The sequence below is a fragment of the Hippocampus guttulatus genome, chromosome 12, assembly GCF_054856545.1.
Source record: "Hippocampus guttulatus isolate MCC_2025c chromosome 12, RoL_Hgut_1.0, whole genome shotgun sequence".
In the NCBI taxonomy this organism is placed as follows: Eukaryota; Metazoa; Chordata; class Actinopteri; order Syngnathiformes; family Syngnathidae; genus Hippocampus; species Hippocampus guttulatus.
In genome coordinates, this window is record NC_141272.1 from 5,700,020 (window position 1) to 5,715,519 (window position 15,500).

The 15,500-nt window shown below is 43.3% G+C and overlaps 2 protein-coding genes across 2 annotated transcripts; one reads left to right on the forward strand and one right to left on the reverse strand.

Annotated features, from left to right (window-relative positions):
• The first annotated feature begins 784 nt into the window (after nucleotides 1–784).
• Nucleotides 785–8,825, forward strand: sarm1 (sterile alpha and TIR motif containing 1). The gene is made up of 8 exons (XM_086126354.1): nucleotides 785–1,919; nucleotides 5,039–5,657; nucleotides 5,979–6,191; nucleotides 6,290–6,381; nucleotides 6,593–6,919; nucleotides 7,734–7,923; nucleotides 8,096–8,217; nucleotides 8,305–8,825. The coding sequence occupies exons 1-8, from the start codon at nucleotides 1,453–1,455 to the stop codon at nucleotides 8,405–8,407; spliced, it is 2,133 nt and encodes a 710-aa protein (XP_085982480.1). The 5' UTR covers nucleotides 785–1,452; the 3' UTR covers nucleotides 8,408–8,825.
• Nucleotides 8,579–14,584, reverse strand: slc46a1 (solute carrier family 46 member 1). Its single transcript, XM_086126356.1, has 6 exons — nucleotides 14,088–14,584; nucleotides 12,742–13,133; nucleotides 12,193–12,665; nucleotides 11,600–11,683; nucleotides 11,004–11,160; nucleotides 8,579–10,930 (listed from the first exon to the last, which is right to left on the reverse strand). The coding sequence occupies exons 1-6, from the start codon at nucleotides 14,400–14,402 to the stop codon at nucleotides 10,879–10,881; spliced, it is 1,473 nt and encodes a 490-aa protein (XP_085982482.1). The 5' UTR covers nucleotides 14,403–14,584; the 3' UTR covers nucleotides 8,579–10,878.
• Nucleotides 14,585–15,500: the final 916 nt, after the last annotated feature.

Consider the following 15,500-nt stretch of genomic DNA (forward strand, 5'->3'; position numbering starts at 1 on the left):
TCTACTGTACATGTTTGGAGTCTCTTAACCATCCACTTTATTATCAGCATGTTATTTACTGCTTGAATGAGGCCGAAATTCGATCGGTTTGTAGTATGGGTAAAAATAGGTTCGGAAACTACTTGCATCCCACAAACCAATTTGTCACCAACACGGTCATCTTGTTTTGACAGATCAATTATTGAAAATTGATGGCTTATACAGTGTTAGTGACAATGCAGTAAGTGTACAGTTTGCCTGGCATCAGAACCATGCTACGCGTATTATTTATGCGTTTCTTACGGCGCTTGTCCTCATTTGTGTTGTGGGTGACCCCATCCTGGGTGACTCTGGGTCAAGAGGCAGCGTACACTCTGGACTGGTCTTCAATCAATTATAAGCCATGGCATTAATATCAATCAATGTTGATCTCCTTTGAATTTGGATCACACGTGCATTTAGTTCTGACGGCGTTAACTCTGTCTATATATGAAATAATGTCTTTTTTATAATACAAGATTTTTTTTTCAAGATAAATGTAATAATTCATTATTTTGTACGTTTATTGTAAAGTTGAAATAATACAATCAATTACTGCAACCGAATATGTGATAATAATTGTTTGTATATACATTATTTATCATTTCTCCATTGGAAAAAATTAAATGTGGTCCTTGAGCACAGGTTTTCTCACTCATAAGGCGGCTGGATAGATAGTTATTCAGACAGACAGATAGACAGACAGATAGACAGATAGATAGATAGATAGATAGATAGATAGATAGATAGATAGATAGATAGATAGATAGATAGATAGATAGACAGACATTGATGATTACGTGAATATTACATTTGCTGGTGCGTCCAGTAGAGGGCCAGCCTGCTTTTTTTTTTCCAAGCTCTGCTTAGTTGCAGGAGAGAGGAGAGGGGGGGCTGCTTCTTTTAACAGAAGCTACGTCCCGGTTGTTTCCACGAGCGGCGGGCGGTGCAAAGTGCGACCTGAGCAATTCTCCGGAGGACGCAGCAGGCAGGCAAGCAGCTCGCGGATGCTGCGGAGTGCTGCTGAGAGCTGCCAATGCCGTGACAGGTCATTTTCTGTAACTGTTGGAGCGGTGTTTATTTGTTTTCTTTGGATTCGAGTCTCCTTTGACGGAAGAAACAAAGCGCGCGTCGATGGTGAGAAAGTGTGAGAACAACACACTTGACAACAGGAGGAAAAAGGACAAAAGGATCCGCTGTGTGTTTGATACTTCATTTGCATACGAGCTTCTTATCATGTTATGATTATTTTACATCTTGGAGGATTTAGGACGAATCGATGCAAAGTTGCCCATTGAACAATTTGGAGAGAAATTGTCACTTGGGATTAATATCAGAGGCCTTGTTTGTTTGCTATTAACGAACTGGACCGAACACGTCACCCAATCTGATGCTCTTGTAAACAAAGCCAGTCACCCTCGCTTCTGCCGGTAGATGCTCTTTTCTCTCACCTTCTTCCTGTGGAGGCTCTACAGACATTTGTCCGTCATGTTCAGCTCAGACCGGCTCACGGTGCCCGAATGCGTCAACCGGCTCCAGCGAGGGAGGAGCGGCTCCGGGGCCGAACAGCAGAGACCGGTGTCTCCGGGGATCCACGCCGACGTGCAAGCGGCTCTGGACGGCTCCCTCCCCGCGCTGCGCTCCGCCATCCAGCGGCTCAAACGCGCCAAGGAAATGTCCGATTCGGACGAGACGCGCAGGGCCATCGCGGAGATCTACCAGCTGGTGGAGGAGGCCTGGGTTCTACCGACCGTCGGGCGTCAGGTGGCCGAAACGATCTGCAACAGGATCCGGCTGGACGGAGGCCTAGAGCTCCTGCTGCAGCTTCAGCAGACACCTGCAGTGGAGATCACATATGAGTCTGCTAAACTACTGGAGCAGATACTGGTCTCAGACAACAGGTAAGATTGGACCACTCTGCGGATAATATATTATTTACACTCTCATCCAACGGAGGAGCGGGAACAAGCTTACTAATATGATCATGCAAAAGTATATAGAAAAGAAAGTTTGTAGTTATTAGATGGTGCAAAATTGGGCTGCAACTCCACTTTGTCTGTCAGGAATAGAAAAAGAATGTTATTCAAAGCACGCCACTCATTTTATATGCAATCAGGAACGTTTTTAAATGTAAAAAAGAAGCAGCACTCTGGAATAATGGTATTGTGAGTTCAGTGCGGTGCTTGGGGGGAAGAAGCTGTCTGTGTCTGACTAGAAGTGCACGACTGAACTGAGAAATCACATGGAGCAAAACACATATTAACACCTGTCAGCTTCTGCCCAACTGCAAACAATAATGCTTTAAATCAACATAATGCTTATGAAACTGCGTATAATAATGATAATCATATCATTCATTGGCTCTTTAGTTCGAGTGCAGGAAGAACAACAAACGCCTATTGAGAAATGTGCTTACCCCATACCGCTTGTTGAGAAATGTGCTTACCCTATACTGCATCACGTGTCGATTTGAGAATCGAAATTGTAATAAAAATCTGTCCTGGTAAATATTAATGGCATGTCAGAAAACAATTTTTCCAATAATATTCAATTATTCCAATGAATTATTCATTCAGAAATTCACATATAAGGATCCAAACCTGGGCAATGTTATCAGGCAAAATTCAACATTTACAGACATTTATATATTCTTATCTGCAGCTGGTTTCATTTGAGCCCCGCCCTGGTACATCATAGCCACAAATACATGAGAGGCACTCTTCTCTTCTATTACTATCAGGGGTGACTCACGTTGTGATTCAATCAGAATCTACAACAAGTTAAAACTTCTCCTCGCTGAGATTGTTCATTCCTCCATGATAAAGATGATCTGCTTTCGCTGATGTGATTATGAAAGTAGCTCCAAGTCAGAAAAAAGAAGAAAACACACAGACGTGTAACTCCTGAAGCACTTCCTGTCCCTGTGCCTCCCGGAAATAAGAAACAGTCGCTCAGTCAATCCGTTTTACACGGCCATCCATTTTCTGTACTGCATCTCTGGGTCAGACTGTGGCTTGCAGCAAGACTTGTTACCAAGAAACCACAATAATATGATATATTGTGATATACAGTAAACACCTTTTACAGTGCAAAACTGAGCACTATTATATTTGCAGAGGTAGAATGTTATCTAGAGTTTGTGCATTGACTCTTATTAGATCAAGGGTTCGCAGTTAGTTTTCCCCCCATGAGAAAGAGAAACGCCTGAAGACATGTTCACCAGAATTTTTTTTCTGTATTATTTTTCATGTATTTCGAAGAAGCATAGTCGTGTAAGAACTTAGTATGTCAAATATGTAATTGCAAAGTAAAATATTGATGTCATGATCCGTATTCGGCAGCAGGTGGCACGCGTTCACTTCTGTCGCCTGCACACCTGCTGCCTATTTGCCAGAGATTGCACCTGCTATATCTAGGCGCTCCGACAGTCAAATCACTGCCGGAGTATTACATGCCGTGCCACTGCTGTTGCCCATGTTTCACAAATTATTCGATACCATTCGCGGTTAGTTACATTTTCGTCGTCCCAAGGGAATTCTTATAGTATCGTGCTTGATCTAGTATTTGTATGAACATACGTTCCTTGCCGGTTTTTTGCAAGCGTTTTCTGTTGTCGTGTTTTCTTATTTTCCTGGTTCTCGTTTTTTACCAGCGTTTTCTGTTGTCGCGTTTTTCCTTTCCTGGCTATCGTCCTTTGACCAGCGTTTTCTGTTGTTTATTAGGCGGGATTTTTGTTTGTAATAAATATTATTGTTTTTACAAAGTCCTTGTCGGAGCCTGCTATTTCGGGGATCCGCTTGTTTTCGTTTTCTCCATTACGTACGAAGCAGTTCCCTTTTCCTGCTTCGTACGGAACGTGACAATTGACAGTGATGTATTATGTGCAGTAATGACTTATAATACACCCAATAAATACAGGATATGGAATTGTAGATTTATGTATGCTATTATCAGGGCAAACCTTCTTGGCCCTCTTCCTTCCAGGAAATAAAAATGTTGCTAACATTAGGACCAATGTTGTCGTTTTTACTAGCGGTAGTCTCTTTTTTTTGAAAAAAAAAATTCTCCACTAGTCTCCACACATGTGCACAAAAATAAAAGCATAATCTTCTAAATGAAAGCACAGCAAACTTTACATTTTACTTTATGGTCTTTGTCAGGGCCGGTCAGCAACTATGGGTGGGCCGAATCTGGCCCCGTGGCCATTTTTCGTCCAGATGTTAATTAGAAAGTGGTTGGTGCTTTTCTTTTTCCACTCTTCTTTAGTGTGCTTTTTAAAATGCAATTTGTAATTGAACGGTGCTTATTAGTGAACATGGAAAGTGTTACCGTAACTCTACCAGATTTGGGTAAATGCTCATTTCTGTCACTTTAAGACATAACATCATACATCAGACAGATGCAATATACCGGTACATAAAAAATGGTTTGGCATTGGCCAAATGATTTAAAAAAACACACATATAATTTTAAAAATTGTAATAAATGGGTCAGTTAAAATACAGGAAGTCCCAGCCATGCAGTGAAATGCTTCCAGGGAAGTAAGTGCTTTCCACAGAGAGCAGTCACTCACTCCTGCTTCACATTTCAGCAGTCACAGTACAGTCATACGTAAAACACAGAATCACAACCTTTTACAGAAAATAGGCAAATCAAATCCAAATTACATTTGACAAAAATCGAATCAGTCTAGTTTTGCTGACTGCACAAATGTGCTTTTTAAAAAGAGGCATTTTTTTAATCTTGAAAAATGTATGATACAATTTGGGGTCGACGGCCTGCAAGTTAATAACCTTCAGTTTTTAAATTTGTGTGAAGGACAGTCGGTAAAAGGAAATCAGCAGACCATAGTGACGGGAATTAAATCACACCAAGTGAAGCTTGTCCACCAACTGGCTGTCTAAGCGGTTCCTTTTTACATAGACAAGGTTCTGTTTTTTTATTGTGTGATCAGTCTTTCTGTTGAGCTAAAATTCAGATAAAGTACAAAATCCTAACATTTCTGACCCCGCCCTAACAGAGATTATGTAGCCCGCCTGGGGCTGGGGGTCATCCTCAACCTGACTCGGCATCAAGAAGACGCCCAGCTGGCTCGCAGCGTGTCGGGAATCTTGGAGCACATGTTCAAACACACCGAAGAGACGTCTGTGCACCTCATCACCAACGGCGCCCTGGATGCTGTGTTGTACTGGTGCCGAGGCACGGACCCCACCGTGCTGCGTCACTGCGCCGTGGCCTTGGCCAATTGCGCTATGTACGGAGGCCACCGCTGCCAGAGATGGATGATTGAGAAGCAGGCCGCCGAATGGCTCTTCCCCCTGGCCTTCTCCAAAGAGGATGAACTCATCCGCTTTCACGCGTGCCTGGCCGTCACCGTCCTGGCGGCCAACAGAGAAATCGAGAAGGAGGTGGTGAAATCCGGCACGTTGGAGCTGGTGGAGCCCTTCATCGCATCCCTGGATCCGGACGATTTTGCTCGCAGTTTGTCGGACAGCGCCGACTGCATGCAGGGGAAGACGGCGTCCGACCTCCAGCACCTTCTGTCGCTGCTGGATGGAACGAGACAGGAGGGAAAGTGCATCGCTGCTTTCTACCTCTGCGTTGAGACCAGCATCAAGTCCCGTCAACGCAACACCAAGGTACGCTCGCTGTCTGCTTTTCTGTGGCGGCACGACGGATGGGTGGCTCGTAGCTCTGCCTCACGGTTCTGAGGTCAGTAGTTGAAATTTGGCCTTGGCCTACCAATGTGGAGTTTGCATATTCTCCCTTGCATGGCTTTCCTCTGGGTCAATTGATGACTCTATAAAGGATCGCTTGTTATAAATCAAGTGGCGGCCCTCAATTTACACTTCATGGGTAGGCAGGATACATAGCGACCGAGTCATATGTATATACAGGCCATTAAAAAGGAATTTTGCCAGATTGTGTCCAATATAAAACAGCAGCCTGCATGCTTCCAGATTTTCCAAGAGATTGGAGCGGTGCAGAGCCTTAAAAGAATCGTCATGTACTCCAGCAATGGCACGGCCTGCTCCCTGGCTAAGCGTGCGCTGAGAATGATGGAAGAGGAAGTGCCCAAGCGCATCTTGTCCAACGTGCCCAACTGGAAGACCTGCGAGGTGCAGACCTGGCTGCAGCAGGTCGGCTTCAGCGCATTCTGCGACTGCTTCCAGGTCAGTTTTGACTTCCTGCTCCTCAAAAAGTCAACCCTCATTGAGTAGCAATATAACTCGCATGTGTTTGATAACTTTGTGTCTGCCTGATGAGCCAGGAGCTCCAGGTGGATGGAGACCTCCTTCTGAACATCACAGAGCAAGAGCTGAGCACAGACCTGGGCATGACTGCTGGCCTCTGCCGCAAGAGGCAAGTTATTCAACTGAGCTCATACAAAAGCCAGCTCGCTTTACACCGCAACGTTAAAGTCAAACCAAATACGTTGATAGATGCCAAACGATTCAAAAGGAGTGTGAAAGAACTAGTTGGATACTCTAAATCAGGGGTCACCAACATGGTTGCCACATGCCACCCCTTTAGGGTGAAATCTGAAGGTACCACTGTATTTTGTTTCTTCCAGGTTTCTAAGAGACCTGCGCGTGCTTAAGACCTACGCTAACTACGCCACATGCGACCCACACAATATGGCTGACTGGTTGACGGAGGTGGACCCTCGTTTTCGCCAGTACACGTATGCCTTCGTCCAGTCTGGGGTGGACCGCAACAACATCCAAAGCCTGACGGATCAACAGCTCCTGCAGGACTGCCGCATACTCAACGGAGTCCACCGGGCCAAGATCCTGGCGGCCAGTCGTAAGCCGATCAGAACCTGCAACACAGACGCTCAACCTGCGGGACCTGATGTGTTCATCAGCTACCGCCGGACCACTGGTTCACAACTTGCAAGGTGGGGTTACAATGCTTTATTGTCCTCGATTGACCATAGACAAAATATCGACGTTTTTCCAACGTGCTCGTCATGTTGTTCTTCTTTAGGCCAAAAAAAATACTACAGCATCAACAGCGCCTCTACTGGTTACAGCCAGTAGTGCACCCAAATTTGCCTCCCAGGAGATATTTCAATTCCCTACAATAGACGGTATCTAAAGGAACCAGTAGTAGATTGACTTTTTTTTTTAATTGCTCATGTTTTAGATTTACATTGAGCAGAATAATTGAGCAGTTGCCATTGCATGCATGTTACTCAACTTTCCATGGCTGACGTTTCTAGCTTCTAGCCACAAGTCAAGCTAAGACTGATCAACAATACCTCTGCTGGTCACAGCCAAGTAGTGCAGACCACTGTGATGATTTCTTTCAAGACGCAATTAATCTATCACCACGATCACCAAAATTATCAAGTCATTATGTTCATGAACACAATAATTTCCTCCGTTAGTGGACATTTACATGATAGGAATCCCACCCAACAGCTGTTGTGAAAGCGCGACATAAATAAAATACATTTGGAAAAATGCCCCATTGAAGACTTAAGTTGTGAGAAGGTGTGAAGAATGAGTACGAATGGTTGTTTGGTTGCAACTAGTCCAGGGTGTACCGTGCCTCTCACTCAAAGCCAGCCGGGATAGGCTTCAGCTCACCATCGACACGGATGAGAAAAAGCCACCATAGAAAATGGTTTGATGGAAAAGGAAACTGTCTCTTGTCCAATCTGCTTTGTGCTAACTAGTACATTGTCAATCCTTTGTTGTCGCCAAAAGCCTTCTAAAGGTGCACCTGCAGGTTCGAGGATTCAGCGTCTTCATAGATGTGGAAAAGCTGGAAGCTGGAAAATTCGAGGACAAATTGATTCAGAGTGTCCAGCGGGCTCGAAACTTCATCCTGGTGCTGTCTGCCAATGCTCTGGACAAGTGCATGGGGGACACGGCTATGAAAGACTGGGTGCATAAGGTCAGCTCAGTGTTGGGTTCGAATAGTTCTTGGCCCCGTTTTGGTCGGCGGGATCCATCTAAAAACACTCATGTTGAGGACTGAACTGATAATACCAACTAAAATATCTTTAGCGACGTGACGTCAGCACAAAAATCTTTTGTTTTTATCATTACGTATTCTGATGTTACAGGAAATAGTCACCGCCTTGGCTGGTAAGAAGAACATTGTTCCAGTCACGGATAACTTCGCATGGCCCGATCCCACATCCCTCCCGGAGGACATGAGATCTATTCTCAACTTCAATGGCATCAAGTGAGTAGCCATTCCATTCGTAGTTTACAAAGACATCACGCATCTTTGATGATTAACTTAACGCATATTGTCTTTTTTTGGACACAGGTGGTCGCACGAATATCAGGAGGCCTCGATAGAGAAGATCCTGCGCTTTCTAAAGGGAAACCAGGACCTTCTGGATAGCTCCAAAGAGCAGAAGAAGAAATGAACACATCTGGGCCAGAATAACTCTTAATTGATGCCAAAAGCGAGTGGCCAGAAGCCTTCTCCTGCTCAGCCCATGCGCATGTGAAGCTCTTTGACAATGGGAAAAAGCTTATAGGAAGAATATATTGCAAATAATAACATAACGTCTTAATGAAGTGCGCATAAAAAAACGTGACTCCCATGTTTTTAATCATGTGTCATCAGGTACAGTGTATGCCTTTTTTGTCTCAGGAACAGGAAAAGGGTGAACGCTCATGTTGGTCGGTATATTTAGTCAGAATACCCATAGCATCAGAATGTCATTTTTGTTGCGATTCCATTCAAATAGAATTATTTACACTGTATCACACAATTTGCTTCTGATATTGGAACATGAAATAGAATATCGTGTCAACCATTAAACTACCGGTACCCGTTTATATTTGTGGTTCCAATGTGCACTCCATTAACTGTATCTGTGAAGTAGGCAAAACTCAGTGCTGTTCCTTATTTTGTGTATTTCATGGAACGCCAACGATTCTGTACATGCGTCAACAGACAGAACACAAACAGAAAGCACAGGCATCTCATGAATACATTTATAATGTACTGTCAATGCAGACCGCATGCTTTTATTGTGATTCTGCAAAACTCAGTCTTAAGAAAAACACAATTTGGACAATGCATGCTTTTGAATGCACAGCCAGGACAGTGTTGCAAATCAAAAATTACGACAGTATTTTGGATTCTTTACAATAAGATAGACATTTCTAACAGAAAAATTCAAATTGTAAACTTGAGGGGTAGGATCTCATCCCTGACCTGGAGAGTACACTCCACCCTTTTTCGACTGAGGACCATGACCTCAGATTTGGAGGTCCTGATTTCCATCCCAACCGCTTCACACTCGGCTGCGGCCCGCTCCGGTGAGAGTTGAAGATCACGGCTTGAAGAAGCCAACCGTACCGTTAAACGGAGACCACCAAACCACCTCAACTGCGCCTAGAAATTCTGTCCATCGAGGTGATGAACAGGACCCAATCCAAACAAGCCGATATGCTGCTTAACCTTTGATCTTCCCTTTGTGCATTTTAAAGCTGATTTGTCAGTTTACAGTGAATCTCAGATGTGACCCCCCCCCCCCCCCCGCCTCCATCCATGAGCTCGGGGACTATCCAGTTGTAAGACAAGCTGCTCTGCTTCAAGTTCTTCACTCAGTAATCCCCAACTGCTTTAGACCGTTCCCTTTTTTTCTGCTGTCAATAGTTTGTCACATACACACTCAGGCTAAATTGTTGGTTTCCTTCTGTTGAAGAAAGAAAAACAAAACACAGAGCTCACTGTGTTTCAATCATTGAATCTGACAAAAGTAATAAATGAGCACTGAAAAAAAAGACAAAAATGCATTACCTTATTTTCGAAATAATGTTGCTGAAACACCGGCCCAAAGCAAAGCCTGATTTCCAGGTTGTCAGTTTTAGCAAATTTGGTACTGTATACAATTTGTCAGTTAAATTATTTAACTGACCATTACGGATTATTCTTTCTTGAATGGAAGAAAAACCACAATTTAGCCTACATGTGTATGTGGCAGGAAATGACAAGGATGTAGTCAAGTACATTGCAATAAAATGAAATTGGACATTGGTTGAAGATGCTGCTGTATCAAAACTAAACTTCTCATCATGTGATGTCATGATGTCAAAGACAGCAGGACATCATATGATACTCAGGTGTGTGAAGTTGAACTAAGGACTGATCATGATCCAGATTTATCAACATAACAAAGCCTTTTTGAGGCATTTGGGACATACCACAATATACATGATCACATTCAAAACAACCGACAAATCTGACACATTGCTGGCATTGAACCAAAAACCTCACGTGCCAAAAATTGCCTTTTTTTTTCGGGTTCTATAATTTTCATGAGAAAAAACGTAAAGTTTTAAGAAAAAACACATCTTAATTAAGGGTTACAATTATGACAGAGGGCAGTGTAGGTTTTTGTTTGCTTTGGACAATTATATAGATTAAAAAAATTGGACGGAATTTAAATCAACATTTGTTTTAGCTATTGCACTAGTTCGTTTTGGACAATGTTTTTTTTTATTTTTTTTATTCATGAATGGACGGATTGAAATCAATTTTAAATATTTGTTTGCATTGGACATCCATTTCAAAATATGAAATTTACATTGAATTAAGAAACACTTGCGGGCACTTTGATGATTCATAATGCCCCAAAATAAAAGCATAAAAAGCATATCAAGTTTTCCCTTCATTGGCTTTTTGCATTGGCAGGATAAATTTTAGTGAACTTAATCACTTATCTGCTGTCCCTGGCTCTTTCAAGTAAAATGTGTTGGTAGGACGAATGCTTTGTGTTCCTCCCTTTGCCACACAGTGATCCCGTGTCTCTATTTCAGATGCTCACCCCAAAATCACCCACGGGGTTAACTTCCCATCTTTAATTCATGGTCCGACTGCGGGTCACGACGTTGTGGAGTCGCCGCGTTCGTTCATCTCTAAACAACGCAAGCTCCTGGAGACACATTGGCATCCATTTTCAATATCCAAATGTTTTGTCTCGTGATTGAGGCAAAGAGGAGACTCACCCAATTATTCCGGCTGGGATGAGGAGGACGATAGCAGCAAAGAGGAAGGTGCAGCCCTTCATTAAGTGCAATGTGGCGGGATAGATGGAGTTGAAAACGCCACTGCCCACGAGGTAACACAAACTCTCCACACAGGCCACAGAGGAAAAGAGGGCACCTGGAAGAGAACATTGAGATTAGCATGAAGCGCTACTTTCCAAAACGCCGTCAAGGAAGCGGCACGAGAACATTCAGTTCCATTACAGGGAAACCTGATCATAATGCCAATAAACAAAAGCAAACAGAGTCTTTGCAACATCCAAGAAAGCAAATGGGAGCAGAACAACATTCTAAACTTGACACAAGTTGGGCATGGTAGTTTAGCAATTTGGCCTTCTTATACCGTAGTTCCAAAGTGTTTCTAGCTATTGCTAATCTCGGACCCGTAGCTAAAACTGAAGAGACACATTTCATGAAATACAATGATTTAGTCAAGTTCTCAAAATGAAGCAAATTGTAAAATGTTACTATGACGCCAATGGACAGCTTTTAAGATTCCCGACACTTAAAATACTTTGAGCATGCAAAGCTGTTCAGAAATGTGACGAGTGGCTGACCTTGTTCGGACTGGCTCACCAGCATGGACAGCTTGGACCTGAGCACAGGTGTAACAGCCACAAAGAAGAACAACAAACCATAACCTGGTGACACACAAAGTCGACATCTCACAGTTGGAAATAAACATTTGATCACAAATTGTAAACTAGATGAACTCATTATGCTGCATGTAATAGGACTTGTATTCTTTTCTACATTCTTATGTGAATGTTTGATTGATTGCACAGTTTTGTCTGAATGCTTTCATTTTAGTGTTGTTCAAGGTTGGCAAAGTCACAGAGGGATACATGCACTCTTTTGCAGCCTCTGGACGCACAAGGCCACATGTTCACGGGTCTGCTTGTTTGCCCACACGTACAGTAGCTTTGAGGGGGATTCTTTTGACTACAAGGACCGACAATAAGAATGCTTCACAACACCTTCATTGTACATGTACAAAGAGGTTTAATATACCATGCTTGCCTTAGCCTTGACAAAATGGAAGCAGAACTGTATAAATTGTTCACCTATGACATAGAACTGACTCTCATGTTCGCAAAGAGTTTCTCTCGGGCACCCGGTGATGTGCTTTCATATGTTAACGATATATCACCTGTGAACATGAGCAGAGTGCTGTCCGCCACAGAGAAAACCAGCAGCCCAGTGATGTTTGAGACCAGACTAATGACGGCCACCCATGAGTCCTCCAACCAGCGCAGCATGACTTTCAATCCCAGCAGGCTGGACAGGTAGCACAAGTGCAAAGCTGCCGAGCCGTAGCCGATGAACGTCGGTCCCCAGCACAGCGGCGGGCTCAGCTCGTACAGAACGTACAGCTCACGGCTGCCGATGTGGACGCTCACCACCAGGAAGAAGCAAAGCATGTAGAGCCACAGCTTGCATCTCGGGAACCTTCCGCCACCCTCGCTAGCACCGGTGGAGAAAATGTGCCACACGGCTTTGTGGTGGCGAATGGTGATAAGCTTGGCGTTGGGGTCTTTCTCGACAGACTCGGGGACGAACAGAAAAGCATACAGAGCCGACGCCAGGCTTGTCGCCAGGACCAACCAGAAGGGGTTGATGTAGCTACAAATAGCCAGAAAACAAAATGGTGTTTAACTGTTGAAGGGAAATAAATCATTTCAAGGTAAGAATTCTTTACCCTTGCATCCGCCTCCAGTGACCTCCAATAATGCTTGCAAACATCCCTGAGAGGCCGATACAAGCCTCTAAGACGGCCACTCTGAAAGTGCGGGCTTTTCTGTCAGTCGTGTCGGCCACATATGCAAAGCAGGCAGCCAGTATAGCATTGAAATCCCCCGAAAGTCCACTGAGCAGCCGGCCCACAAGGAAGTAGGCCACGGGCAGCTTGAGGTACATCACCACCAGGTAGACCACAATCTGCATGGCCAGGCCTAGGTTAGGGATGATGAGGACTGGCCTGCGGCCTGCAGAGTCGCTCCACGAGCCCAGGAGGGGCACCACCAGCAAGCCGACAGAAAAGCCCGCAAGGCTGATGTAGAGGTTCCAGTGTGCTGTCAGGGTTTCCACCTCCTAGAGAATAAAAATTAGACAGTGGGCAAAACAAACCAGTGAACAAGTAAAGATGAAGAAAAATAGTGCATCTCAACTTGAGTTCACGGCTTTGTTTAAAAAAAAAAGGACAATGTGGACATGTTTGGGGAATGTGCCTGCTGGAGAAAACCCATGCAAGCACCGGGAAAATATGAAACCTTCATTTGAACTCCGAACCTCGTAACTATGAGACAGACGTGCTAACCATAATAACTCCATTGTTGGTGAAAGGCAGTGTTTTCTAACCTTGATGGATTCAAGGTGAATATTTGATATCAGAAAAAACAGATGGCACACCACCAGACAAAAATGTCATCAAAAAAGTGCTTTATACAGTATGTGTATGTACAGTATATTAAAGTAATGATGATCATGTCTCAATATATTCAAATTACTTACTCCGTGTGAGATCTGATTTTAATGTAATTAGTTAATTCTTAAAATGACTACGAATGTATTATTCTGTTGTATGACTGGCAACTGCTGGATACACAGGTTTAGTTTCCCTTTTGCCATCAGGTGGAAAAGCATGCAATTGTTTCTCCTGTCACGACACATCAATGGCAAAAATTAATGAACAAAGATATATTTGTAAATAAATAATAATTTTGGACAAATTAAAGATACACTGCACACTTGAGAGAGTACAGCTCTTTACTTTTTTATTATTACGTACAGGAGCTAAATGCTATTTCTTTGAGCATTATATGTTTACACAAGTTTGTTGCTTCTACTTAAGTTACAGAGTGTGAAACCCGTTGCTACGTCTGTAGCTAAAAGCCATCCGTTAAAAAATGCACTTCCGCCTTGCGTGACGTCATTTTTTGTTGACAAACTTTTTCAAATGTGCCGAGTGGCGTTTGCTGTTTTCAACCCAAAACTAAAAGAAGGAAGATATGCAACATCCCCGGTTCGCAGACTGTACACGTTTACCTTATGAAGAGCATTTGGCCCCGCGGAGCTGTTGCCGCACTCCGAACTCTTGGAAGCATTGTAGCCGAGGTCCTCACTAATTCGGTCCCACAGATACTGCGTGATTAGCGGTGCTTGGAGAACCACCGCAAACACGGACAGGAACATGACGGGCTCCACGGACAGCGCAAGCGGGCACGCAAACGGCGGTCCCGTGGGCCGAGACGTTGGCGGCGGTGGCTCGGTGTCCTCCTCATGTCCGAGCGAGAAGTTTGAGCCGTAGGCTTTCACTTCCTCGTCGCCGGGAAGGATCGCAGTCGTGTCCGGCTCGTACATGTCGAAGTCTATCAAATAAAAATGAACTACGAACTTCACTTACTTGTTATAACCCCCCCTCTACGCACGCGCCACCGACAAGTCATCATGGAAAGCGTTTTTGCTGTCGCGTTGTGTTTTTACCAGATAATTTTAAAAAACAAATAGCCGGGGTTTTTCCCAACTCAACAGAGATGACGAAAGGAAACGTGATTGAAAACTGATTTGAGCTTCAAGTGTGGAATTTGCGACATCACCTGGATGATGTGGGCAATTACAACTTATTCAACATCAGGTCCACTTGGAGCACTCGAATCGGTGTTTACCAACTTTTGAGAAATATTGTAGCATATTTTTTTTTGTTACATTTTCTTTATTACATTTTCGGAGAACAATGAAAAAACTAATTCAACAAACATGAATAATGTCGTCCGGGTAAAAGACATAACAGTTTAGCAAGCATATTGTATTATGTTTATGTTCTTTGACTGTTAGTTGAAATTACTTTTACACATTTGACATCGGAAATTCTCACAGCACACCACCAAACAAATGTGCACAGTAATGTTAGATATGTGCATTCAAAAAAATTGAGAACATCAAATTAGGTTAATCTGTGAGAGTGTCTTGAAAGGCGCTTATAAATAAAATGTATTATTATTATTATTATTTATAGTGCAATTTAGATTCATTTTGACATTCCAATGAAAGATCAATACCTGTACCTCCAACTTTTTGTAAATAGTGTTGATTCAAATGATCTCGTTTTAATTTACTTCCAAATTTTGTGTGCGTGCGTGTGTGAACATTTGTGTGTGTGCGTATGTGTGTGTGTGTGTAGCTCTTTTGGAATGTAATGTACCGTATATTTTTCTTTTAATTATTATCGGTACCAATTGTTTTGCTGTGCGCTTACGAGGTGTGCAACTTTCACACCTCCACACATGCATATGCACACAATTGGTCAAGCAGGAGGTTGGTCTGGTTTGTCTACATTTCTTGCTTGTGCAGAATTGAATGGAAAACATTGCATTGTTCTGTCAAAGTCGCACCCACATGAGTCATTTACAAGGCAATTAACTTTGTTATCAAATGGGACTTTGTCCTTTTATGTTCCCT

Bases quoted from the DNA above. Each gene is read 5' to 3' on its own strand.
- sarm1 (XM_086126354.1), top strand. From the start codon at position 1,453: ATGCTCTTTTCTCTCACCTTCTTCCTGTGGAGGCTCTACAGACATTTG. The intron at 1,920-5,038 runs GTAAGATTGGAC...CCGCCCTAACAG, and splicing joins ATACTGGTCTCAGACAACAG to AGATTATGTAGCCCGCCTGG. The intron at 5,658-5,978 runs GTACGCTCGCTG...GCATGCTTCCAG, and splicing joins CCCGTCAACGCAACACCAAG to ATTTTCCAAGAGATTGGAGC.
- slc46a1 (XM_086126356.1), bottom strand. From the start codon at position 14,402: ATGTACGAGCCGGACACGACTGCGATCCTTCCCGGCGACGAGGAAGTG. The intron at 13,134-14,087 runs GTAAACGTGTAC...TTTATTCTCTAG, and splicing joins GGCCAAATGCTCTTCATAAG to GAGGTGGAAACCCTGACAGC. The intron at 11,161-11,599 runs GTCAGCCACTCG...GTTCTCTTCCAG, and splicing joins GGTGAGCCAGTCCGAACAAG to GTGCCCTCTTTTCCTCTGTG.